The 27127-nt window shown below is 37.3% G+C and overlaps 1 protein-coding gene and 1 long non-coding RNA gene across 5 annotated transcripts in view; one reads left to right on the top strand and one right to left on the bottom strand.

The window, feature by feature from the left end:
• Positions 1–418: 418 nt before the first annotated feature.
• On the bottom strand, positions 419–25658 carry CXXC4 (CXXC finger protein 4). Of its 3 annotated transcripts, XM_060299128.1 has the most exons (4): positions 25377–25658; positions 25181–25256; positions 21398–22746; positions 419–3458 (listed from the first exon to the last, which is right to left on the bottom strand). In XM_060299128.1, exons 3-4 carry the CDS (start codon positions 22487–22489, stop codon positions 3414–3416), a joined length of 1137 nt encoding a protein of 378 aa, XP_060155111.1. In that variant the 5' UTR covers positions 22490–22746; positions 25181–25256; positions 25377–25658; the 3' UTR covers positions 419–3413. The 3 variants fall into 3 exon arrangements, with proteins under 3 accessions (XP_060155111.1, XP_060155112.1, XP_030720193.2); XM_060299129.1 differs by lacking the exon at positions 25181–25256; XM_030864333.2 differs by lacking the exons at positions 25181–25256; positions 25377–25658 and having other exon boundaries at positions 21398–22840.
• The window catches only part of LOC132597335 (uncharacterized), a 308349-nt gene continuing 302626 nt past the window's right edge, over positions 21405–27127 (top strand). For both annotated transcript variants that reach the window (XR_009563958.1, XR_009563959.1), the window contains exon 1: positions 21405–21714. This is a non-coding gene — a long non-coding RNA (uncharacterized lncRNA). The remainder of the gene's footprint in view (positions 21715–27127) is intronic.

Genomic DNA, 27127 nt, shown 5'->3' with positions numbered 1-27127 from the left:
TTCTGAATGAAAGGAAGGGAATATTCCTTTCTTGTAGTGATTGCTTCATATGAATTCATAGGAAGCCTACCATCTCTTGCTCCCTATAAATGTATTTAGAAGAAGAAAGTTGGGTGTTGGGAATTAAGCAACCAGGAGGCATTTTTATACACTCTTACCCTGGGGGAAGACTATTACTGTTTTTTCTCCCAAGGATGGACACATTTCTACTTGTAAATATGCCTCTACTTATGCACAGACAGGCAGAATCCATCAGAAGGCCACTCTGGGTTGAAGGCCTGGAAGGAGAAAGATTTGCACTCTGATGTTCTTGTGATGTTAGGGTGCTGAGTGACAGCTGACAAAGGAATGGGTCCACTGTACTACATGCCAACGCCCCAAATACTTTCCATGGTCTCCCCAAATCCTGACAGAATACGGCATCTCCTCATCTACACCTAGAGAAGGCAAGACTCCTGTGTACACAGATAGACCTCTCGTACATAGTTTTTTTATTTGGCTTATCTGATATGTAATTTGTAAGATGTAATTTTTAATCAGATCTACATCTGATTGCTATCTTCTGAATTTTCTTGATACTGAATATGAAACATACAGTGAGGAACTTTTAAAAGTTACATTTCATTGGTATTTTAGAATCACGAAAAATGTAAATCTTTCAATCCCTCAGGGCTGTAATGATATGCTTTACAAGTTCTCGATACATTGACTTACAGGGGAGATAACTGAGGGGAGGCTGGAAGAGTAATATCTTTCAACATCACCAAAGAGAACCATATATGCACCCTACATTATATAAATACAGTTTAACCAAAAGCATAAAAAAATGGGCGGTTTAAAAAAGAACAATGTCAAGAATAAAAACACATAAGAGAATTCAGGAAAAGCTGCACTTCTCCATATCAATACTCAACAGATTTTGTTTCATTAAAAAATTGAATTGACATGTAAAAACATCACATTTTACAATATACAGATTCATTAATTCTTTAAGAAAACAAACAAAAACACATCAGACATGCAATACTAGCATGTATTTTAGACTCACAGTACATTGCTATGAGATCTTTATATGTTACCGTATGCCTAATGCAGCCTGAATAAAAGTTTGTTTCAATTCTGTAATAACCATCATCATTTTCCAAAAAGCCAGGCAACCTTACCATTCAAATGTGAAAGTAAGTTTCCACTTACTTGTAATTCATTAGCAAATTGGTTAAAAAAAAAGTCAAATAAAATAAAAAATGGAACAAGAAATAACTCATACAGCTCTCATTGGTCCCACAGCAGATATAGAAATTCCAACTAGAACCTTCAAAGGAATATACATCAAGTAGAAAGCTATCTCAAAATTAATATACATCACGTTTGAATTTGTGATAATTCTCTTCTCTAAACATGGATAAGTGTAATACATAATGAATTTTCTTCAGCAAGGCTACTTGACAGTAACTGTAGACCTTGCATTCAGACCCTAGGCAAGTTAAGTCACATTGTTTTTCACACTGGTGTTTGTAAGTGCCTTCTCCACACCCAACGATGAAGTGCTCTTTCTGAGTTTAAAAAAACTCCTCTGTCTGTATTATTTCCCATTCAAAACTACAACTAGCCTTTTAAAATTATTCATCTGTTAGTTTTTCTAAAACTTTACAGTCCTTTTCATCACCCTTTCTCTTCTCAAGTTATTTTTCTTCACATGATCCACGTTGCTAACTTTTCAGCAGGCTTATGGATGTCACGGGCTACAATAGGTGGCTAGTGACTAGAGGACAAAAGTTACAGTAACATGGCAACTTGGATACTCCATGTGTTTTTGCTAAACTCTGTTTTATTCCTGAAGCTGAAAATAGTCTTTCTAATCTGGCAGAAGAAAAAACAAAAAAAAAAAAAAGAAAGAAAGAAAGGAAGAAAACTCTTAGGGATCATGTCATCTCAAACATTTGTCCTAATGGGACAGCCTTAAGAACCCTGACTGCCAGAAGAAAACCAAACACTACCTGAAAAGGTAGCACGGGTCCTATGAAGCATTAGCTCCTTTTGTTTAGGGGCTGTTTGCATTTATGGAATTCCACAGACTGTGGTCCTGCCTTCTCAGGAATGAAAGCATCCAGTGACAAAAATGGGAATGGAAGCAATGGAACATTCCACTGAGGGCCTAGGGGAAGGCCACCACTGCAACCAGGAGGCTGTGAGAAAGGGAGATAAAAAGCGATTTAAAAGCCTCACTTTCATGAATGTATTTCATTCTTTTGAATTTAAAAATGTACCTAGCCATGCCTCATGCAGGAGGCCTTTACGTATTCAAATTTTAAAACAAAACTACCCTTTTAATATCATACATGGAATTTAAACATTTGGGTACATTTTATTAAGTGTTTATTTTTTTTCTACCAAAAAAGAAAAAGAGCAAAAAACAGACAAACAAAAAAATACATACCACCCATGTTGGGCTGGGGAAAAATAAAGTCAGTCATAAATTTCTCCCCTAAGATATGATACTTTATCCTGTATCCTAGAAAACAGTTTAAAGAAAAAAATAATTATACAACTGATTCTGCATGTTCCAACTACTCTGAGTACTCCGCCTTACAGTGCCACCCGAGACAAGTCAACTACACTAAGGATTTGGGAGGTATACCCTTCTGTACAGCTCGTTTGTAAGCAATGCAAGTGCATAACCACTACTCTAATATAGTGCTCAAAAGATTAATTGAAACTTTCCTAACATCTTCCCCTCTTAGAACAATACAACTGAAGGTAATTGCTGGATGCATCATCATCTTTTAGTCTCATAAAACTTGGCATCAAGTCTCTACGGAAAGATGCATGGCAAAACATGCCACTGCTGTTGCTGCTCCTAGAAACAACTGGCAAAAAATATTTAAAGCTAAAATTTATTGCTCCAGATTTAACTCGCAGAACCAGACTGTTGTGTACAAACTGTTAATCTCCATAGATGCTCAGAGATGATTGTCTCCTTGTGTCTAAACACACAAAATACAAGCTGCTATCTGTACAGTTTACAGTACTGAAACACATATATTTGAAAATGAAGTATAGATATGTACTTTGCAAAGATACATGATTTTACAGCAGGGGCTTACCCAAACTTATTTTTTACAGCCACTTTCAAAATAGACAACAACTTCACTAGGATAGCTAAATTACATCAAAGAAAGAATCAGGGTATTGAAAGTAAATAGACTGGCCAATTCCCCAAGCTCCCAGATTATTTTTATATGTCTTTTTTCTTTTCTTTTCCTTTTTTTTTTTTTTTTGAAGAAACCCCTATACATAAAATGAAAATAATATCTGGATATTTTCTTCAGTGGTGGACTAAGCAGTTTCTTAAAACAAGACATTTAGTTTGCCTTTCACTTCCAAATGCCTTGAAAATAAGATATACTACTGCTTTAAAAGAACCATCGGAATGCTTCAGCGCTGGGAACAGGTGTTCTCTATAAAAAAAGAGCAAGAAAACAAGTTAAGCTTTCTTTCTATGTCAATATAAAATTAGATTTTTCTCCTTTACACTGCAGTAATATTTTCAGTCAGCTATACACAACATAATGACTTGTATATTTCAACATTTAATAAAAAACAAATGTTTAATCTTAGAATATTACAAAAATTAGAATATTGAATTTAATGATAATTTACTAAATATAATGATTAAAACATATTGGTCTAAAAAATATAGGACACACAGCCTAGAACATGGATGGCAATCAGAAGAAAGGGGGAGGTTCAAACTATTAGCCAATAGTAGGAAGACCAGATACAGTATATACTTACATCAGCCTTACATAGGCTGCATTTTAAGTACGCTTGCTAGAGCCAGCAAGCGTACTTAAAATCTGTATCTGCTACATACATATGCAGCCTATGTAAGGCTGATGTTCAGAATTCAGTGAAGTAATTTATTTATTCTGGAGAATTTCTTTTACGACAGGACAACAAATATAACATCAATATTACGTCTATATTTAATAACTACTAATGCTAAACATTCCTACATATAATGGAATGAGAACTATACGGACAAAATATACCACTATTTTAAAATGTCTGCATTTGCAACAAATTAATGTCATACATATGAGACAAACTTGTAACTAACCAATGATACTCAGTGGAGCATAATGATCCTTTTGCACCAGAAAAATACTATAGTTTTCCAAAGGAGTAATAAGCCAGCACTAAATGTATGAGCAATCCTTTTAACGAGAAGCTTACAGTTACTGTGGGGTTTTTCGTTGGATAAACAGTAGTTAAGCTATCAAATTTTCCTTTATATATTAACGTTACAGTCATTCATCATGCCATACTCTTCTTTATAAAACAGAATCACATGAGTACATATTGATGATACATGAGGAAAAACAAGCTAAGAGTAAATTTTCCTGGAGGGCAAAAAGAAGTTGATTTTCTTCCTTAGACCTGTCCAACAGGCCTGTGTAGCCTATAAAACAGCTGCTATAGATTAGTAAGTATGTAAATTGGGATGTTGAATATTACCAAAATACTGAGTAGGTATAAAAGAACACACACACACACACACACACACACACACACACACACACATCCCTTGTAAACACATCTTAAGACAGTGTTAACAGCACTTGAATTTTCAGAAAATACATGAAAAATTCTACTACAAACACTCTTTAATAATTGAGGTTAGCTTTTATTTACTTTCTCATATATGACTTATTTGGTTGACACCGTCCTACTGTAGCAATGTCATCTAAAAATAAAACTGTGTTAATTGAGAGGTCAAATGAAATTTAAATGAATAAAATAACCATTTTGGCTTATCTCTTTAAATAGAAGTTTAAAAAAACTGTGCTCATAGTCAACATGATATATTTCACAATGAACGTGTTAAGAACAAACTAACGCTGTCTAATTCAAATTTACATATAGGTATACAAAAAATATTAAAACTTGTGAATATTTTCTAAAATCACAAACAAAAAGTTCCATTATTCCCATAAAAATAGTACTTACTAATATTGTACTCCCTACTCCTCATGGGTTAATCTGTCTTCTTCTCGCCAGTTCACTACGCATACCCGGATCCCCATCATTTGACTTGGTTGGTGAGAAAAACCCCTTTACTACTTCTAAAAAAGTAACTTTTAAATGATATATATAATTATATATGCTCATTACACTTATTTAATCATTATTAAAAGTACTGTATGAAATAATAAGAAAATATATTCATTCATCTTAATATTCGTGCTTTACACACACACATATATATATAAGCAGTAAATGAAAACTTAGTTTACACCAGATGTTAACTTGCTGCTTGATGCCAACTAAGAATAAATTTTATATAAGTATGCATACTTATATAAATGTAGTCATTTTTAACAAGATAAGTTAGATCTAAGCATATCCATGCATTGCAGAATCACACATGAAAAATAAACATGTGCATATATATCCATATATATTCACATTTATGTGTACAGTATGTGACAAAGAGATGCCAACTTACTCTCAGATGCCAACTGGAAATAAGACTGTAAGTATATACTTATATATCTTGTATCCTGATAAACATATATGTTTATGAAGATAAACAGAAGAAATATATGGAGCACATTTTTTAAATGAGATGAACTCCTTATGTCTTAGTTTCATTTTTAAATCTCTCTTCCAATTCTTGGCTCTTCCTGTGCCCCTTTCCACCACTCAATTTCATCTGCAATATTTAGGAAAAGCAAGCTTTATAAAATGCCACCCGAGATCAAAGGTCATTGTTGTGAGGAAAAAGATAATCGCTTCTCAATGCTTGTTAGCACTAAATAGTAATTAGATAATGCCGATATGAGAAAAGCAGAGAGCTAGTTTTCTTTACTGTCATGACCTGTCACAAAATTGCACTGTGATGTGTACATATTAGTATGTATACAATTTTGAGACCAGTATGTATCTCCAAAAATAAGGATACAGACAATTTATTGCTACAGGGAAAGGGAGAAGGTAAGCAGAGATGCACCTATTAAAAATTATTTCTCCCTTATATTAAGATCTTTGAGGTTGAACCCTAAAAATGATTAGTTGGGAAATCACCTAAAATATGTGAGAAGATTTAGGAAAATCACTGGTGCATTAATTGGAACAAATCTTCAAGGCATTCACCAGAAACTTGAAGTGAGGATTCTCTAAGTTTTATTCCAGGGTTAAAAAAAGAAACAAAACGCTTCAGCATCCCACAGGCCACACAAAACAGATGTATATCCAATCTCCTGCCCAATTTTCACTGGGCTCACTGGAAATTTCCTTAAGGCCTGGATTGATTCTTTTAAGCCAGAATGGGGGTAGCAACACTGTTTTCATATGTAAACCATTGGGTTAAATTATGGGTTCTAATTAAGTCTGTCCTAATTTGGGGACCTATCTTCTCTAATGAGGTCGTCTTTGTAAGAGGCCTTCTATTTTAAATGGTTGGGGGGCTTCACCACACCAATGTGGTGGATTAAGCACCCTAACCAGCTACTTTCAGGTTATATAAATTCAAGAGTCCCAGCTGGGGAATCACATTCTTGATGAGATTACAGTGACTTTCTGGATCTCAGTGATGCTTGCAGGAAATCGTTATCCTGAGTGACAGGGAAGCCAGATTCCCCAGGAAGAGAAGGGGGTGGGGAGGTAAAGAATAGAATTGAGTTGATCAGCATTGTTTAAGGCAGTCTTCACCGCTCACACCGGTGCAAACACTGGCAAACAGCAGCCTTGCTCCCAGGAGGCCTGGGGAGAAACCTGCAGCCCCCAGTTCTCCTGGTACTGCTGTAAAGCATGGTGTTCCAGGGAATTCACCCCTACAAGAGCCAGACCCAGAATGACCTTCAAGTTTAAAGGAATGCCTTCTGTTTTCCTCCTAAATAACTTTAAAAGGCAAATTATTGAATAAAATAATTATATAATCCAAATCTAAGTACGTTTTACATTTACTTCTTTAAAAAAATGAATACAAAAATTATCAATATGTCTCTGGCAGAAATGTATTTCAGCTTGATTTTCATTAAATCAGCAATGAAAAAATAATTAAACGACCTAAAATCAGTAAACATCCCCAAATCCGCTACCTTAAGAATTTGAGCATAACTTTCTCTTTTGGTGCTTGGTAGGCAGTCATGTGAACTGTGTTATCTTTAGGTCGGGCATGCACCTACATACTCTTGTTTAAAATATGTCAAGCCTAATAAAAACTCATCTCCTAAAAACTGAAATTGGGTATCTATACTTTCCTACATATGAATTTATATGGGATTGGCTATTCACGTCTAGCTAGATACAATATGTAAAATGTTGCAGTATTCAGGACACCAAACAAAACTAATCATTTTTAATAAAGCTAGACATGAGTTTTTAAAGAGCAAATAAAAGACAACTCGATGCTGAAATTCACTTCAGAATGCATAAAAGTTATAAATTGAGATAATAATTAAGACATTAGCAAATTCTGTAACTAAAGTTAACTATATCTTTCCAATATTTATTCATGTAGTTTCTAATCCAAAAGTCTCAGTGATTCACATAGGCCTTCAGAATTCTACTGTGAAACAGGATGGCTCTAATACAATACTTCCCAAGCTGAAGTCAGTATTTTGGGGTACCATTATTCTTAGATTAATCAAAAAATAATTTCCTGTTTCCCCATTTATTATTAATTAAAGAAACATAAACACCAATCATTTTCCGATCCCCATATAATTATGGGAAGTATGCTTTTTCCAACCAAAAGCAAAGCAATTTCGAATTGTAGTTAGCCAATACAGCTTCTTATAAACTCTTTTGTAATACATATATTTCAAATAAAAACTTTTGTTTTCACTGTGAGAAGCTCCACTATAAGTTTCTTAGACTTCTGAGCATCTAAGTCCTTGAAATTGGAACCCCTCACCACATTTGATTTACCTCTTTGCACTAGAACTTGAAAACCTTAATGAATCACTGAAATTCTGCAACAGGAAGTGCATGAATAAATATGACAAAAAAAGAATAGCAGGAATCATTGTTTGCCTTTAGACATTTGATTATATTTGTTTTGGCTTCATATGAAACTTTCAAACTTTGGGGTATTGTGGCTGAACAAAAGGAAAAGGATTCCTCATGGTTAAAAAAAAAACTACTTTTTTTCTGATTTGATTCACAAAAAATGCTAAAATATCAAGTTATATAGGTTCTTAATTTTTGTACCAACAAAATTTCAAAACCTAATTGGAGAAATGGAAAATTGTATTACATATACTGTACAATATTGTGAATGTGAAGACACACACACATGCACATTATTACAAATTTGGATGATCAGTAGTTATGGTCTAAAATTATACCTAGTAAATGTTAGAGACTCCCCAAGATGTTTTAGGCAAAAATATTTTTCTATATCCTATTTACAAATAGTATATTTTAAAAACCATAATCCAATAACTATAGTAGAATTATTAGCAAGCACAGGTATAGCATAGTTCAGTAAGTTTGAGAGAACAATTAATTTATGATAAATGATAAACTCACAGCCCAATAATTTACTGTTATTATAATAAAAAATAACTTCATATTTTAACAATTCCAATATTTTAAAATATATGGATTAATATAAGTATACACTGTTTCCCCTTTTCAAAGTACACCTAACTTACTTTCTCATTCTGTCCTGTTGTAATTTACATGTATCATATATGTGCTGTCTACCAGATTAATTTTTCTCATAATTCAGATTCATTCATCATATAACTGTACAAGTCTTTGGTATACTCACACCTTATTTTGGCCATGATCCAGATGTAAACTAAAAGCACCTATCAAATACCACTAATGGGAATATTAGACCCCTCTTTAAAAGGGAGAAAGCACCAAATAAGTAACTGCATAACTTTTATGACCCACATTTTTGGAGGTCTTAAATATGATTATAAGGAGCATTCCACTTTTCTGGTTTCCAAACTGACATTTGGGGCCAGGATTTCTCTGATTAATGGTGGAACTAGAGATGGCTTTTTCATTAGGATTGATTCCCTGTGGGCTATTGCTCCTGCTACTTCTTCTGCCTTGCAAATATGAGGGCTCTTCCTCTTCCCCCCTCCTATGAGAATACCACCACCCTCCCCATCACCACTGTGATGGCATGACTTTAAACTTAGCTAACTTTTGTAAATGGAAAGATGAGATTATATACTATGTTGGAAAGGTGCTAAATCAAGTCAATATGGTGGTAGAGCCAGTACGGAAAACAACTGTCCAAAGGTGGGTGTGTGTGTATATGGGGAAGGAGTGGGTTGGTAGGAAGAGAAGTAACAGGTTGACACCAAAATTCCCACTGGTCCAGAAGTGGCCAAAAAAGGCACCCACTTTTGGCCTCAGTATCTAATGTAACTACTTGATTTAGGCAAGTGTCTTGATTAATGCTATATAGGATTATATTTCAATTGCTTTTGGTAAAAACACTTCAAACCACATCCTTCCAACAATAAGCAAATTTATTGTGTTACACATGGGTAGTTTAGTGATTAAAATAGTCCTGGATTTATAAAAATAAACTATAATAGGGATGGTACCAGGATAAGCAGAAAGAGAAAAAATTTTCAACAATCCATAAATTTAAAAGATGCTTTTGAAAAAATATTTTATATATTATTTTTAACCTATGTATAAGAGGAAGTGTGAAAGGAAATTAAAAGTAAAATTGATATTAAAAAAGCAAAAATCAGGTTAATAAAATCAATACTGTCAAGAATGATTAAAATATCTAGAGTTAATTTTATTTATATATGCCAATATGTTTAAATCTTTATGAAAAAATATATGGTTATATGATAATGAATCTGAATAGACATACATATATATGAATGTATGAATGCATATATATATATATATATATATATATATGGCAGACACAAGTTAAATAATTCTATCTCCCCTCAAAGTCACTCTACTGATTCCTGTTGACTACAACAATACCTTTAGGTGAGATCATTGCTAATTAGCTATTGAAAACACCACCAGCATTCTTTTCATGACCAAGTTGTTGGACAATTTTTTTAAATTTTGGTTATTTTTTTAAAGCAGACAGTGAACTGTCACCTTTTATTGAAGAGAAGAAATATTCACATAAAATGTGAAGAAATGGGAGGTCAGTTAAAAAACTTGAGGTTTTTTTTTTTTTTGAGGTGATTTTTAAAACCATCAAAGCCATGATTTGGACAGCCTCTAACTTCTATTCAAATAAAATACAATAGTTACACCTAATCTCTATAAGAAATTCAAATTATGGTGCTTCTTTTTGATTATTAGAGATGTGGGAGTTTGAGAAATATTCATTTTTTTCTATATTACATAAAAAGTGAAAATAAGTTTAATAGAAAATTCCTCTTGGGCTAAGTTCTATAATATTTTGAATGTAGTCACTGAACTTCATTTGGTTCAGTATCTTCTATGACAAAAAGCCAACCACTGAGATAGACCCAGCCTAGAAACCAAAGCATGTTTTATGTCCATTAATTGCTTGGAGGAACTTAGAGAAAATTCCAAACATTTCACAGTCATTAGATATTATCAGCAAAATAATGTACTTGATTAAAACTATACTTCTGAGAATCACATGTTGCTTGGAGTATTTCTTTAAAAAAAAAAACTTTTTAATAACCGCAATTGCCATTACACTGAATGTTTAAATTCACAGTCATGCTGACTTCTTGGTTTCTTCCCTTAATTTTCTGTTTAAATAATAAAATTAAAAGGTATATAGTCAACAATTTTAATTTAATCAAGTTATTACATGTTACTTGGCTCTTTAGAAATGTATTTTGGTTAATCTCCCTCATTAAGAGGGCATACACTGTGAAGCAGTCTGCATTAACATGGTATCACCATATCTTGTTCTAGAGCAAGTCCTTAATTTAAGAGTCAAATTTCTCCTCAGGGAATTTCCATGTACTACTTCTTTTTCTATGTGTATCATGTACTCCATCTTCATGCAAACAGAGTCACAATCGCATAGTTAACTAACTAGTAGAGTAAATTAATAAGCCTAACCTTTTTCAGGCACAGGATTTATAAGCTCTAGTGATTAATATTCTTTTCATCATTTTTCTGGACTCTTTTCTATATGTGCAATTCTGTATTTTCCAGGAAATTCTCTGTATAACCCCTTAAAAATTACACTGATATTTTTGAACAGTTAGTTGTTTATAGATGCTGATGGCCTCTATCTCCCTAAACACCATCATCAATTTTTAGCATCAGTTTTCCCATCTTGGCATTTCTATGTTTCTAATTACAGACTTGAGCAAATTACTCTTAAAGAGAAATTAGGAGGAAAAAAAATCTAGTTAGTTTACATGAAACTATTTTATCCACTATGGTAAATGAAAAGAAAAAATGCTGAGTGCTTCTAGTGAATCTAAACCCAGACTCATGGCATCTTTCAAATAAAATTTGAGGCATTAACCATTTCTACTAATTTCTTATTTAAACCAGACTCAAAAAGATGACCTTGAACATGACAATCCTTTCTGCCAACATGCTCCTTTCTCATTTCTCTTTAATCTATAACACTACAGTCTGCCTGTCTTCCCTCTCTCCCTCCCTCCCTTTCTTCTTTTCTTCCTTCCTTTATTTCTTTCTTTCAATATAGCTCTTTCTCTTATTCAGGTCATACAAGGGTTTCCAGTACTCTGTAAAATATGCTTGATATAACAAGTCATACTGTAGATTCTCAGTATGTTCAAGGCAAGAATTCCTTTTTCTTTTCTTATTCCTTGAAAAATTCTGGAGTACTAATAGAAAACTTAATACTACACAACATAACCACATGAGGTAGCCAAGTAGAAATCACAGATAGCAGTATGTGTTTCTTATCTAGATCTGGGAACAACTAGGCCAAGGATGAATTAAGGAATCCCAAGGCTTTTAAATAGGTGTGAGATTGCTTTCAGAGTTTTCTAAAGATACAATTATATCACTTGAAATGCGTCCATTTTGGGGGGCTGAGAATTAAGAATGTAAGTAGGGAGCTAATTATCTTGGATGAAAGATTAAGATGCAGAATTAGGGAATGACATAGGTATTTTAAAAAGGCAGTTAGGAATAAGGAAAAGTTTGAGTTCCTTAAGCGAAGATGTGTGTATGTATCCACAGCACTTACTACAAATCTCAGAAAATAACAGTTCCTACCTAAAGATATGTTGAATTGAATTGAATTGATCAAGGGTTTACCATGTGTTTAGCATATACCATGAATTCATGAATATACCTTCTAGGTACAGACCTGCCTAGGAGAAGTAAAGACACACTGCTTATAGAAACACATTTACATTTTACTCTTTATCTTGGTAACATTGTTCCATTTACAAATGTAATTTCTTTCCTCACTACAGATTTGTTCAATAGTGTTGTGGCTGTCACTAAACTAGTGTTTTTCAAGCTTTTTTGACTGCAATCAACAGTTGGAAATACATTCTACATAGCAGCCTAGTACATGCATACACATACATTTATGTGTACATACATAACTGAAACAAAAGTTTAACAATATGTACTCTTACTACATGTGATACACGTATATTTTCTGCTGCATTCCATTCTATTCTATGTTCTAAAAATCCTGGCGATAAGCCAACACATTGGTTTTCATGGACCACTGATGTGTTGTCACCTGCAGTTTGCAAAACACAGCTTCACACCATACAAATAACATGTACATGTGAAAAGCATCACATGAGGAAAATCCAAAACCACTCCACTTCATAACGCATTTAACTCTATGGAGAGCAGCCTTACATAGAAGAACCAATATGTATATCCTTTGGCATTTTAAAGGCTAGTGTTCTCTATTTTGTTTTTCATGACTGACAATTAGAGCACACTGAGTGTTTCTGAGAAGATGCCACATCTCACTTTGCATTCATCTACATACAACTGAGAATTTTATCTCTTTTCCTTATTCTCGACTCCATTAAAACCATCCCTGATCTCATTTAACCTACAAACATTTCCCATAGAGAAGTCTTTGCCCAGCACAGTTATTTTTCTGCCACTGATTCACCATCACTCATAATCATCATTTCCAATTAAATCTATATAGCCTATTATTCTTTTAAAAATTTATTTCATCTCTTTTCACTCTGTAAAGTTTTAAAGAAAATACATCTTCTCCAGAATTTGCCAGATTTGCTGAAATACACAGAAATGCCCATGACTCTTCCTGCTCTATAAACATTTATCCCTTTCTTCTCTCATCCTACTTGATCTCTATCCTTTTGATACTATCAATCATCCAGAGGTTTTTTTTAAGTCCTTGAGCAAGAAGCAGCACTTTCACCACAGTTTCCCCCATAGTTTGACACTTTTCTTCACTTGCTCCAGAACGTCCTCTGAAATATGAGTTTAGATGAATATGACACCTAAATGGAATCCCATCTTCCACCCATCTTGGAAGTATTCAGTTCCACTCGGGAGTTATTCTACCAAATGTTTCAAAGGCATAAGTAAACATAATAACACCAGCTAAAACACAATCTGTTTTTCCTTGTCTCTAATTCAGCGGCCACTCCACTGAACTTTAGACTCGGCTCTGACTCCCTAACCAAATGTATTGAGTCAAGCATGAAAACATTATCTCCCCCCTTTATTGTTTCCATTCTCTGCAAAACTTCTATAACTGCTTCAGCAGTTATAGTCAGCAAAGCAGACTTCCATACCCTATCCTGACAGAACTTCTTCTAGATACTGCATTGCACCCTGGCTTGAATATCTCTTTCTCCTTCATTTTTAAAGCTTTCTTGGTTAGTATTCCAAATCTTTTAGGGCTTATCACTATTTTCTCCCAGAAAACCAACAACATTTTCTATTATTGCTCACTAACGTTCTTCATTTCATAAATACTCTCTTCTTATTAAAAAGAAAAAGCTCTGCATAGTCACTTCACTTTTTAATCTCAAAATGTGTATCTACCTGTTTAACTTCCTACACACTCACTCACACACACACACACACACCCCATCTTCGAAAACAAGAGTAACTCTACAATTTTCCAGTGTTCGTAAATATGTTCTCCAACCAGAATCTGTGACGAGCATTTAACCATTTCTTACAATGATTTTCTTAAACTCACAAAGGCACGTTTAGATCAACTCCTGTGTCTGTCCAAATAAAGGAAATAGTAGCCAAAAAAAGGTATTGAGTTGAAATGCACACACACACACACACAAAATCTATTAAAAGATACAGAAATTTATGGTAGTGGTGTGCCTTTGGTGAGGAAGGAGGATTTGTTTATCAGGTTTATCTCTTTCCAAGAGAAATCATGCCAGATCTTTGGTGAACTGGATGATTAAGACAAATATTCAGAAAACTCAAAGCCACAAAATAGTCTACGTGGGCTTTAATTTCTGATAACTGTAAGTAACTTGTTGGTATACTGAATTATCTGTAAATGTAATTGTCTTCTCCTCTACTTTTTATTGATGACTTTAAATTAGGAACGAGAAATCGTATAGCATCTATCAGTATACAAAGAACATGAACCTACACACAATATTAAAAGTTGTAGTGAAGGTTGGTATTACTATGTCCATTTCACAGTTGAGGAAATAAAGTTCAGAGAAGTAATGCTGATGGAGCTAATATTGTTCAACTGGTAAGTTACTTGAAACTAGTGGCTCTTCCCACAATCTATCACCTAAATGTAGCCACAAGGGCCCAAATATTATTTTTAATTATAAAATAAGTGAAAAGCCAAGAAACTAGTAGTTTGTTTTTTCTAAATATAATTTATATTTGGTTTTATATCAGCCAAAGAAATGCATCTTTAGCTATTAGTTCTTTGGAAAAGCAGTTGTTTGCTTTGCCACTGTCTTCTGAGTAAGAAATGTAACGTGATATCGATAGGTTAAAGATCAAAAAAATAGAAAAACAAAAAAATTTCACAGGTTCGCTCTCATACCTGGCTATGGATTCTTATGTTCTTGAAATAAATTAAGAGAAAGCCTTGGAGTTTCACAGAGAAAAAAATATTTCTCATAATGTTTTAGAGTAGAAGTTAACAAGCCTGCTGGGATCCTTTTAGCCCCTGCAGAGCTAAGTCTTCAACATTATTAAATGTCTGTCGCATCTGAAGTATGCTGCAACATAACTCAATAAACAACAGAAAACATGTGATGCTGAATAGAGGGAGACTTTTCGATTACCCTGCAGAATAATTCAATTTCAGGACAGGTGTTTGCATGTGATGGAACAAGATATGACTGAAGGATAAAACCACCTGTGTGTCCCTCCCTCAATATTTTGAAACTACTAAGGATAATAGCATAAATGCTAGATGAAAAATTATGTTAAGAATGAGCAGAAGCATTGCAGCACAAATGAAGGAATACAATTATGCATGCACAAAATCCTCAAAATTTACACTGATCCCACCAAAGAAAGTACTGTCTTGAAAACAGGTTTTTGTTAAAAAAAAAAAAATGATATTATCTAGAGTGCTCTATTTCCCCAGCCAAGATCATCTGACGTTCTAATTGGTGACTGAAAAATCACACTTATAAAGATGAAAGATTTTACCATTATTTTGGGCTCATTTTTGCTTTTAAAAAACTAATCCAAAAATAAGAGGAAGGGCTTCCCTGGTGGCACAGTGGTTGAGAGTCCGCCTGCCGATGCAGGGAACACGGGTTCATGCCCTGGTCCGGGAAGATCCCACATGCCGCGGAGCGGCTGGGCCCGTGAGCCATGGCCGCTGAGCCTGTGCGTCCGGAGCCTGTGCTCCGCAACGGGAGAGACCACAACAGTGAGAGGCCCACGTACCGCAAAAAAATAAAAATATAGAAAAATAAAAAATAAAATAAAATAGAGGAAAACTGAAAGAGAAGTAGTCCTTTCTCCAACTTGCATATTTACATGGGCCTTTCAATAAATCTTGAATTTAACCTACTAATTTAAGGAGATATTTTTATATGATGAATGAGCTCATTTTTAATATTTGTAAAATATGAATAAAAATAAATGTAAGAGACTGAAGCATATCCAGGCTTGTGAAACTTATTGGATAGTAGGACATTTTGTTACAATTTTCCAAAGCAAAATTAAAAAGTGAATTGTTTTCTGGTAAAAGTAAACTACATATTCAATCTGACCAATTGAGATTGAACAGTAAGTTCTAAGAGCACCAACTACTTCAGATGAGTTTTTTTTTAAGATACACTTCAACCTGTTCCTGGGGAACACTCCAGTAGTTTTTTGGTTTACGTTTATATCCAGAGGGAATATTCTACCAGTGTCTCCAGGATCACCCTGCCATAGTTCTTCAGTCTCCAACCTTGTACTCTAGAACAAATATGGATGAAATGCCCATGTCGTTTTAAACACCTTAAGTTTTTAGTCTTACAGACTATTTTACTAAATTGTCCTGTATTTGTCAATCTGTAAGTCTGCACTGCGCAAAATTCTTAATTATTCACCCAGGAGAACAGTTGACTAAAACTAACCAAAATATGCAGCAATGCTTCAGTAATCAATTCATTAAAAAGTTTAAAAATCAAGTAACTTTTCTTTCCTTCATCACTAGATATACTTTCCATTCTCACTTAAAATATCCAAATACTTTTATATGATTAAAGTCTAAAGTTTGTTGTTACTGGCTTTTTGATTGTTTATTTTTATTTTGTTTAATGATGGCTGAACTTCAAACAAACATTCTTATAGGATAATTTACAAATGCTTTTAATTGCTTTTATTCTACTATTCCTAATTGCCATCCAAAAGATTGGTTAGAATTTGCATGATGTTTGGATGAGAAGGGGTATGATTTTCATTTAGGAATTATTTTAAAATGTGTGGTTCTTTTAAAAACAACTTTGACTAACTTGTATTAAATCTAGTGATGGAAAGAATCTCACTGGACTTGCATTACACTTTGATGTCTTGGCAACAAATCTATTTTCTGCCTTTAGTCAAAGCTGAACTTTTCTGAGCTTTTTTCCTTAGCATTTATGAAATTCAGACTCTTTTCCCTATGTTATTTCTATATTACATTCTAGTGTTAATCTACTATCATTTGGTTTGAATTTCTTGAAAAGTTTCCTCTTTCCTTTTGATTAAAACAAAAATGTGTATTTTTATACTGGGATGTTTTTGATTCTTGAAACTGAAAACTCATTTTTGAACTATGATATAAAATGACAAACTGTTGTATGTTGCAGTTTAAGATACGAAACATTTGTATTTTACCTGTAGGTTTTTTTTGTCACAAACTTCCAAATCTTATATGACATGTTCAATTGTTGACCGGTTTTGTTATTTAACCATACAGAGTCTGAGTTTGAGTGACACACCTATTTCATGTGTGGTCTACAAATGAAAAGGTGGGGAAGCAGGTGCCACCTTCCTGCAAAAATCGCAGACAATGCTCTGTCCAGAATTTTACAATTGCCATTTGTGTGGTTGAAGCTCTTAGAACTTAACGTCGTATATAGGAAATGTGTCCCTCCTCCCTTAGAACACTCTTCGAAATCCAGTTACCAAGAGTGGGGCAATATCTGGATGCTTTCCACGAGACCTCTTAGGACCTCAACCTAACTTGCGGAAAATTATTTGGGGCCCGTTCATTCAGCAGATAAATTTTTAAAAGAGAGAAAAGAAAGAAGATGAGATTATCCTTTTTCCTGACTTTCCAGTTTCTCAGTCTCTTCACTCTAATGTTCTTCCAACCCCTGCCTCTAGCTCAGAGAAAGCCTGGGTGGCAGCGGTGTGTACGCTCAGCAGAGAGCCAAGAGCGGGGGCAGGGAAGTCTCCCAGCCAAGAGCGGGGGCAGGGAAGTCTCCCGAGGCACTGCTTACTAATGTAATTCCATAAATCAGCTAATGGGAGAGAAACCAGATCTGTGTGGTCTCTAATGCTGTCCCACAGAGATCAATCATGTCACCTGAACAATGTTCAGGGACTACGAGGCTGGGGTTACCCACGGGACAATTTTCTCCCTTGAGTCATATCAGGTTGGGAGATTTAAAAAAAGTTAGATCTTAGTATCAGAAATGTAACTGCTGTGAATATAAAAACTACAGGATTCCCTTTGTATGAGATTACCTTTGTGTGAGACAAAGGCCTGTCATATAATGTATTATCATACTATGTAATCACATTTCTTAAAATATATGGGAACTTAATATTGATCATTGAGGATACAAGTTTTTAAGATAAGTTTTGTTGCACAGGGGCATACAGAATTTGTAATGACTGCTTTGAATAACCAGTGATCATTTTTTTAGTAGAGTAATTGACTAAATGAATAGTCTTATATGCAACTATACAGTGCACAGTATCATAGGAAAACTAAGTTTGTTTTATGTGCATTGTTATCATATGGAATACTATAAAGGGGTGATTTTATTAATATATTTTTAAGGAATTAAGATGCTCTTAACATGAGGCTAAGCAGGAAAACGTGGAAATAAGTAAAGCAGTTTTAAAAGGAATGCCAGAGGGGAGGCTTTAAAAAATGTGGGCAAGAATCCCAACACATCTATGTGAATCTGTCTTAATTTCAGTTTCCTTACCCTGAGAATCTGATTACGCCTCCAGTATTTGGCATGAGAATAAGTCAAAGGGAAAGAAGAGCACATGGGGCTTGAAGTGATAAATAAGAATAGTAGTGATGACTATGATCCAGATATTAATTGGTGTCCATAATTTAAAGTCAACAAATATTCGCTACTGAACTTACACCTGAAATCCACAGGTGATATCCATAATGAATCCCCAAATCACTATCCTTAGCCAGGGAGTCTACCTGACATCTAAAACATCTCCACAGATGATGATAAGTTACAGAAACCAAATTAGAGAGGGAAGCAGGTCAGCAGGGGTACTTTTCACCATCCCACAACCACTGCTCCAGCTTTGGTTCAGTCATGTAAACCCTGTCACTCTGACATGCATCCAGCTGGTTTCCTACAACGATAACTGTGTGGTTACACATGTGCTTAAGGCAATCATGCTGCCTTTGCCGCTTTAAAATGACCTAGTTAGAATGTTAGCCAATTAAAATTTTTAAAAAAACAAAACTTTTTCTTTCTTTCTGCCAAATTGCATTCCATTAAGAATCTTAGCTTTGAACCAAGAACAATTCTCTGGTAGGAAGGGGTGTATAGCTAGGAGAACATCTTCAGAGAGCTCTACAAAGAGAGAAATGTGTTTCCCCTCCCATCCACACCCCAGTTTCTGAAGATCAACAGAATTTTAAAAGAGAAGAAAAAGTAGTACTATGGAATTTTGTGATCAAAAAGCCTAAGAAACTTAAGGATCATGATAAGTTTGTGGGAAAACTATCAAAAGGAAGAAAAAAGGAAACTTATGAAATTTGTTTAGACTAATAAATCAGCATAGAAACTTGTGCAGAAAACCTCTTGGTACTCACATTAAACTCGTTCAGAGAGGTTACTTACTAAATAAATGAGAATTATTCAGTGGTCCTATCTACTACATACCCTAAATTGGGATGAAGGCAGTGCATGAGTCTAGCAAAAGTTGAAGGCCACTTAGCAACACCAAATCTATAATTCTAGATTTTATAATCCTAGATACTATAGTTTGAGAGGAAAAAAAAAAAAAAGCTATGTAGTGCTATCAACTGGGCAATAACAGGAGGCTTTAGTATGAACTGAATTTTAACTGCCCATGGGCCTTAGAGACCTAGAGAAGTTATATTAATCCAGAGAAGATCATTCAAAGCTAAAAACTAATTTTTGCCACCTAAGAAAACACATGGACCTACGCCTTTATAATTGCTGTTATCTTTGCGTAAGCAGAGTTGCCAAAGGAAATGTAATAAACCACCCTGGAGTAAAGTCAAACTTTCAACAGAGATGGGTTCTTTTATAAAGAGGAATCAATGCAATATTTTGATGGAATTGATCATAATCAATAATGATATCAATATAAATTGATTTTGAGGGAATTCCAAAGTGCTATTTGCTTTGACTTATATTAATACAACTTAAAAAAACCAAACTGTATCTTACTTGTGTTCAAACATGCAAAGATCTTTAACTCTTTTCCCTTCTCCTTTTAAAGACCAGTCCTTCTTGGAGAAAACTCCTTTAAGCCACGTTCACAATTTTTTAAAAGAATGTGCAGATTTCCCTCTGATACTAACTTGTGAGAACCGCTCTCAGCCTACAATCCAGCCCACTGAATATTCCCTAATGCTACATCCACCACCTATATATGAACACTTAGCCATCTACTCTGTAAATTATATCAAGAGGCTAAATATGATTACCTGTTCATATTTCTTTACTAAATATACCACCAAACCCATTTACCTCTGATTTTCCATTTTTTCCCCTTTTGTTTTGATCAGGTCACCATACGAAATTTCCACCAAACACATCAATCTTTGTATTTAACATAATTAAAAGCCTAATTTAACAAGTAATTTAGTGATAATCTGTACGTTGTCTGTTTTAAGGGCATATAGGAAAAAGAAACTATTATTGACCAAATAGAGTGTCCAACAAAACAGTGCTTGGTGTATAGAACAATTTTGTGACTACAAAATGGTTAATCTGCTAAATGCAGAACCCCAAATTTATATTTTTTATAACTGAGTTTTAGGAATCATTTGTTTCTAAGCTATGTAAGACAGTCTTAAATAAAATTACCATCACCTGCTACAAATTGTATCTATTCTAAGTCATCTCTCCTTAAAAACTGCAAATGGTGTTCAGCTTTCTATACTATATCCACTTTCCGGAAAAATACCAAGTATGCAGAAAATAAAATGAGGAAACAAACATTTTGTCATGGTAAGGAGAAAAATTATCCTAGAAGAGGGTAGAAAATCCCCTTTTGAATTAATGTATTTCCGTTTCAATGATTACTCTGTGTGTGTGTGTGTGTGTTAATGGGAATGTAGGCTTGTGTGCCACAAACTGTGTCCTCACTTTTACAACTGGGCCACTAATAAGTCTCGCCCAATAAAAGTGTATAGAATGTGATGTGTCCCACCCTTTGGGCAGAGATGCTTTTAAAAATAATAAGGGGGGAGGGGTCATTTTGAACCAACAAGGGAAATTTCTGACCATAGTGAATGTGAAACTTCTGATTTTTCAAACCAATTACATTAGTTTTCCTCCTGGAGCTAAAAAGGAGGGGCGCCCTCCCCATATGGAGGGCGGTTCCAGGCGAAGTGCAGCTGGGGAGGGTGGCGGAGAGGCCATGACCTCCGCAAACCACCTACAACTGTATCTTACAACCTGAATGAAGCTTCAGGAAAGGGGTACTGCATCTTGAAGCCAGACACGAAGCCCTGAAGGGGAGAGGACAGGGGAGGGAGGAGGGAGGGGGGGAGACTGGGAAACAAGAAATCATCTCCTCTGACCTCTAGCGAAGTGCCAGGTTTTTTCTTTAGCTCTTCACATTTTCTAAATTTGCAGATCTGGTGTCCCGTTTTGCGGTTCCTGCAACTGCTGCAGACGCCACAGTTGATGAGCCTCTTGCAGGGCACGCAGACCCCACACCTTTTCCTCTTCTTCTTGGCCGGGTTGGCTCCGCCAGCTCCCCCCGAGGAGGACGAAGAGGAGGAGGAATGATTCTGCGGGCAGTCTGCCAGATTGGCAATTTGAAACGCACTGTCTGTGACGGCTGCTGAGGCTGCTGCGGGGGAGTGAAGGGCTGTCATGACGATGACCCCTGGAGGTAATGAGATGCCCCCTAAAGCCGGGATAGCGGAAAAAGTCCCCACGCGCTCGGGGAGATTCATTATCTCTGCTTCAGCAGCGCCGCATTTGAGCTTGTTCATGCATTCCCCCGCCAAAGGTCTGCAGTGTTCGGGGGATAAGGTGGAGAGGAAATTAGTATTTGCCATTTGCAACGACGGCTCTGGCGGGCAGCCAGCTTTCCCCAGCCTCTGGGAGTCGTTTCGGTGGTGCATGCTGGTCCTGCTGCCGCCGCCGCCGCCGCCGCCGCCGCCGCCGCCGCCGCCGCCGCCGCCGCCACCGCCGCCACCACCGCCGCCGCCGCCACCGCCGGTGGGGAGGATCGCCGAGGAGGCGGCGGAGGAGGAGGCGGCGGCGGAGGAGGATTTCCTGCTGCCCCCGCCGCCCCCGCCGCCGCCCCCGCCGCCGCCGCCTCCGCCTCCGCCGCCCCCGCCACTGCCCCAGAGCATGGCGGTGGCGGCGGCGGCGGTGGCCGCGTTGTCGCAGTTCCAGGGGGACATGCCGATGCGCGCGGCGGCCGCGGCGGCGGCGGCGCTGCTGGGGAAGATGGGGGTGGTGATGCGCGCGATCTTGGCCGCCTGCGGGAAGGCGCCCCCGTTGGTCTTGTAGAAGGAGGTGGCAAAGGAGCGGTAGCGCTCCATCTCCGAGTTGTAATCCACAAGGCTGTTCAGGGCCCCCTCGGGCAGGTGGCTTTCCTTGGGCAAGCCCGGGGCCTCCGGGCTCGGCCCGGGCTCCACGCAGACATTGGTGTTCATGGTACAGGGGGGGAAGAAGGGGTGCAGGGTGGAAGTGGGGACCGTCTGGTCCGACACCTGGGTGGGAAAGGGGGGAAGGTGGGGGGGAGGGAAGGGGGTGATGGTGGTGCCGGGGTGGGGGCCGAGGCGGGAGGGGAAAGTGGGTCCGGGTGGGGAGAGCAAGGTGAGGACTGCTTTATTCCTCTCTGGGGCGCATTTCCACAGACGGTGAATTCCCAGGCAGCGTCTTCCTTTGCATTATCCTCCAACTGTTACAACTAAAATAAAGAAAGTCATTCCAACAAGCAGCACGAGGAAAAAGATGGACAAATAAATAAACAGCCTCCCTCACCACCCCACCGCAGACGCTGAAAGCTCCCACATTCTTCGTCAGGTCGTTTGCATAACAATCATCAAGACGTGACCCCCCCCCATTCCCATCCTTCCCCCACGCTCCCAGGCCCGCTCTCTCCCTCCCCACAGCACACCACGGCTCCTCCCCCCTATTCTTATAACCCTCCTGAGAAAATGTATTAATAGCCAGGATACCCAGGGAAAGAGGAAAGACAGGGGTGACAAATGCCGAGGGAAAAGGGCAATTGGAGTGCTTAAAGACATGCAAATCAGGGGTGGGAGGGCGATACTACCTATAAGCAGAGGGCATTTAAACATTTTGAAATGTATGAACAAGTGCTGCCTGGGCATGCAAATGCTCTGAAGTAGAAAACTGCTATGGCCCTATGAGGAAAATGAACAGGAAATTAGCAAATGAAGTACTGAGAAAGTCTGCAATACATCCGAGTATAAACTGTAAGCAAACACAATACAACTGAGAGCTAAGAGACTGCCCACATACAATCTGAACTAAAGAGGCAGGGAGAAAAGAACTACCAGCTGCCACAGTGTCCTTGTGTGTCTGCGGTCATTAGTTTGAATCCCAGCACAGCTGGCTCTGTTAGGGTCTTAATTCAATGGACCAAGGACGGGTCTCAATTGTACAAGCCATTTGGTGGTGGGGCTTGGAGGGGGTAAGAGGGTGGTGTTCTACTTGTTTAAAAGAAAGAAAAGAAAGATGGACTAGATTAAAAATTTTTTTTAATAATACAGAAAAATGTCAAAGGTTTTAAACCAAGTGCCTGCAGTCTCTGTAAGAATATTCCCAATAATTCCTAATGGAGACTCCAGTCTATTCCCAAGACAAGAAGAAAGCATGGACTTTTTGAGGATCTCTCACAGTCACTGATTTTTTTACACTGAGTAAAAGTAGGGGGGAATCATTTAAGGTGTTCCATGAAGAAATAATCATTAAAATGATTTTTTTTTTCTTTTGCTCTGTTTTACAGGAAAGTTTAATGTTAACTGGGTATTTGCATTCATCTCTTTGCTTACAGGCCATTATTATGCTTAGGAAGAGGTATTTTAGTTGTTTATCACAGAGGGAGAGGTACATCACAGCCTTTTGAGAAGTAAAGCAAAAACATAAAGTGTATATTAACCTAAAAAACCAGTTTCTTTGTTTCCAGATTTTTTGGGGGGGCAGAATATCTTTTTGTGACATCTTCTGAAGCCCACATATTGGTCTAGAATGTGGAGTTCAGGGAATTTTAAATGGGGGCCCAGTAGTCTGTCTCAAATATTCAGTTCAAAATGGATATCAATTATAGCAATTATGCTTATAATTAGATTAATGAACCATTTATGCCCAAACTCCAAGTGCAAAAACTTCAAGACCTGATGATGAGGTACCCTAAAAAGAGGGGTTTATGTAAACAAATCCCTATTAAGCAAAGTAAATCAAGATAAGGAACCTCACCCCAGGCTGGATTAGAAGCTAGCAGGCATCTTTCAATCACAGCAAGTCCCTAATCATTCAGGAACCACCTCTGTGGTTTCGCATTAGGGAAAACTGCTCCCTTCAGAGGTCTGAAGGCAATACAAAGGGTGCCCCCAAAATGCTCCTGGCTAAATATTCTTGATGCTGGGAAGGGGGTGGGGGAAGACACAGCAAGAATATGCATATAGCTTCAGTTTCTGCGAATCACATTGTAACTGCAAGACCATAATAACTACTACTCAGTAAAAACTAGTTATGCCAACCATGCATTAGATACCAGCACACTGACTGGAGGGAAAAATGTCAACATTTTAGTCTTTTGACCTTGTTCCAAATAAAGAAATAATTTAATGTCCCTTTTTCCAAGTATCAGAGTGGTGTCTCCAAAAAGAAGCTTTCCTTATTACCATCACCTCCCCCTTCCCTCCTCAAGGTTTAATGCCACCAGAAACTGTAGAAAATGATTGTGCCCAGCATCCAGGTCATTATTGTTTAATCAATGCATCTTGGAGCATGAAAAAGGTACTAAACCACAGCTATTGTTTGGATTTTCTTTAAAAAACGAAATAAAACACACACAAATAACTATAGTCCTATTCCAAAGCTAAATTAGACATCCATACTTCATGATCCTGTTTTGCCTTTAAACAATGTGACTGTACATGCCTAATATTGTATGTCTGGTCTACCAGAGACATAGAGATCAAAGGTCATATTTAACATTCAGGAGGAGGGGCGGGTGCAGATTAATTAATAAATTAATACAGCGACGCCTTTTATCGCTGGAGTCCAGCATTAATAATCTACTTTTACAATCCCAACGGACAGCAAACATTTAAGAGCAAAAAGCCAGAGAAAGAGAAAGAACAATCACTTACCAGTCTCTTTTTATTTGGGGAGCCTTAGAATTTGCAGACGCTGCCAGTCTGCCTTTAATTAGTTGCACATCACCCCCTAACACAAAGAAACACAAATCCAGATGTGTCTTGGCAGCTCCCAATTACAACTTTAATACTTGTAAACAAACTGTTGGGGACGGGGGAATAAATAAATATGCGGATCAAAAAAAAATACCTGTAAATGGCTTTTTTTTTTCTTGTTGCAGAGAGAAGGAGGAGGAGATGGTGTTAGTGGTGGGGGTGGAAGGAGGAGGAGGTGGGGGGAGAGGAAAGAGCCGAGTGTGAGTGTATGTGTGAGAGCGCGGGGCTGTTCTCGGTGGTCTCTCCTCTCCCAGCGCGTTGCTCTCCGTCCGTCTCCAGTCGCTGTGTGCGAGGGTGGGAGGGAGTCGGGGAGTCTCTCCTCTCTCTCTCTCTCCCCCTCTCCTCTCCTCTCTCTCTCTCGGTCTCTTCTCTCTCCCTCTGCCCCCCTTCTCTCTCTCTCTCTCTCTCTCTCTCTCTCTCTCTCTCTCTCTGTTTGTGTGTGTGCGTGTGTGCGGCTGCGGGGGGAGGGGAGGGAGAGACAGAAAGGCGAGGGAGGAGGTGGGAGGCTGGGGGCGGGGGCGGGGGCGGGGGGGTGATCGGCGCCGAGGTGAGGAGGACGCAGCGACGCGGACACCTACTGATGATTGGCTGCAAATTACACGGGGAACAAGAGGCGCACGCGGGCCGGCGCTCCCCTTCACAAATCCTCTCCTCGCCGGAGGAGCCACGTTTCCCGGCTCGCCTGCCGATCGCCCTCCCTCCTGGCGCCCCGCTCTCCGGCTCAGCCGCCCAGCCCAGCACAGAGGGCTGTTGATTATTTTCTTTTGCTCTCGGAGATAATTGTTTGGAAGGGATGGAAAGAGGGCGTTTCCGCCTCTCTCTCCCTCTCTCTCTCTCTCTCTGCTCTCTCTACGTGTGGGGTGTGTGTGTGTGTGTGTGCGTGTGCGGGTGTGTGTGTAAATAAACTTGTCTGGGTTTTTTGGCTGGGTTGAGAAGAGCAGTACAAGAAACAGAAAAGGTCGTGTTTGTTTGAAGAATACTCTTATTTCACACCCTACCGCATGGCTTTTAAATAATACTCCTGATGTACCCAGGAAGACTTTTAAAAATTATGATCATTTAGATCTTTAAAGTAAGGGAAAACGGATTGGTGTTCTGCTTCTCCGGATCTTTTAAATATTATTATGCCAGAATGCAAAAAAAAAATTGGTGATGTGTGTAGTCTGACCGATCTCAAAATCAATCTCAATCTCTCTCCTCTCTCTCCTCCACCCGCTTCCCCAACCCCATTCTTTTACTATTCCATCTGGTAGTTCCAGTGATTAAATATAATTTTTAACTTACTACCCTATTTTTAATTACAAACTTACTTAAACAAAAACTACTTTTATAGCTACATTAATCTATTTTATACTAGTATGACTTCTTGACACTTGGGAAAAATAGTTTCATAATTGAAAGATAAATCTTTTTACCACAGGTCAAAAATAAATAAAACTCACTCATAAATGCAGCTATGAATTAACTTCTTCACTGCTGCCTTAAAGAAAATGAGATATTCCTGGCTACATGCTATCCTACTATTGAAATGAAGTGTGCTCATAGTTATCTGAAATATTTAAAAATATGAATCTTTTGGATAATTTTAAAGAAAAAAACAGTGATTCATAATAAGCTACAGAAGTAGGAAGGAAAAAAATTCAGATTGTTTAAATTGGTCTTATAAAGCAAAGTAAAAGTTCTGTATTAAAATTAAAACTGTACTCTAGAATAATACAATAATATAGTTTCAGAGAGGGAAGAAAAGTATAATAATGAGTTGTTTCTTTTATAATAACAACATGCTGAAAAGACATTTTGAATCATTTTGTTTTTGAATTTCAAAAGACCGACCTTGACCATATC

This window comes from Globicephala melas, chromosome 5 (genome assembly GCF_963455315.2).
Source record: "Globicephala melas chromosome 5, mGloMel1.2, whole genome shotgun sequence".
Classification (NCBI taxonomy): domain Eukaryota; kingdom Metazoa; phylum Chordata; class Mammalia; order Artiodactyla; family Delphinidae; genus Globicephala; species Globicephala melas.
Note: the sequence above shows the minus strand (reverse complement) of the source record. Positions and strands in the feature narration are given on the sequence as shown.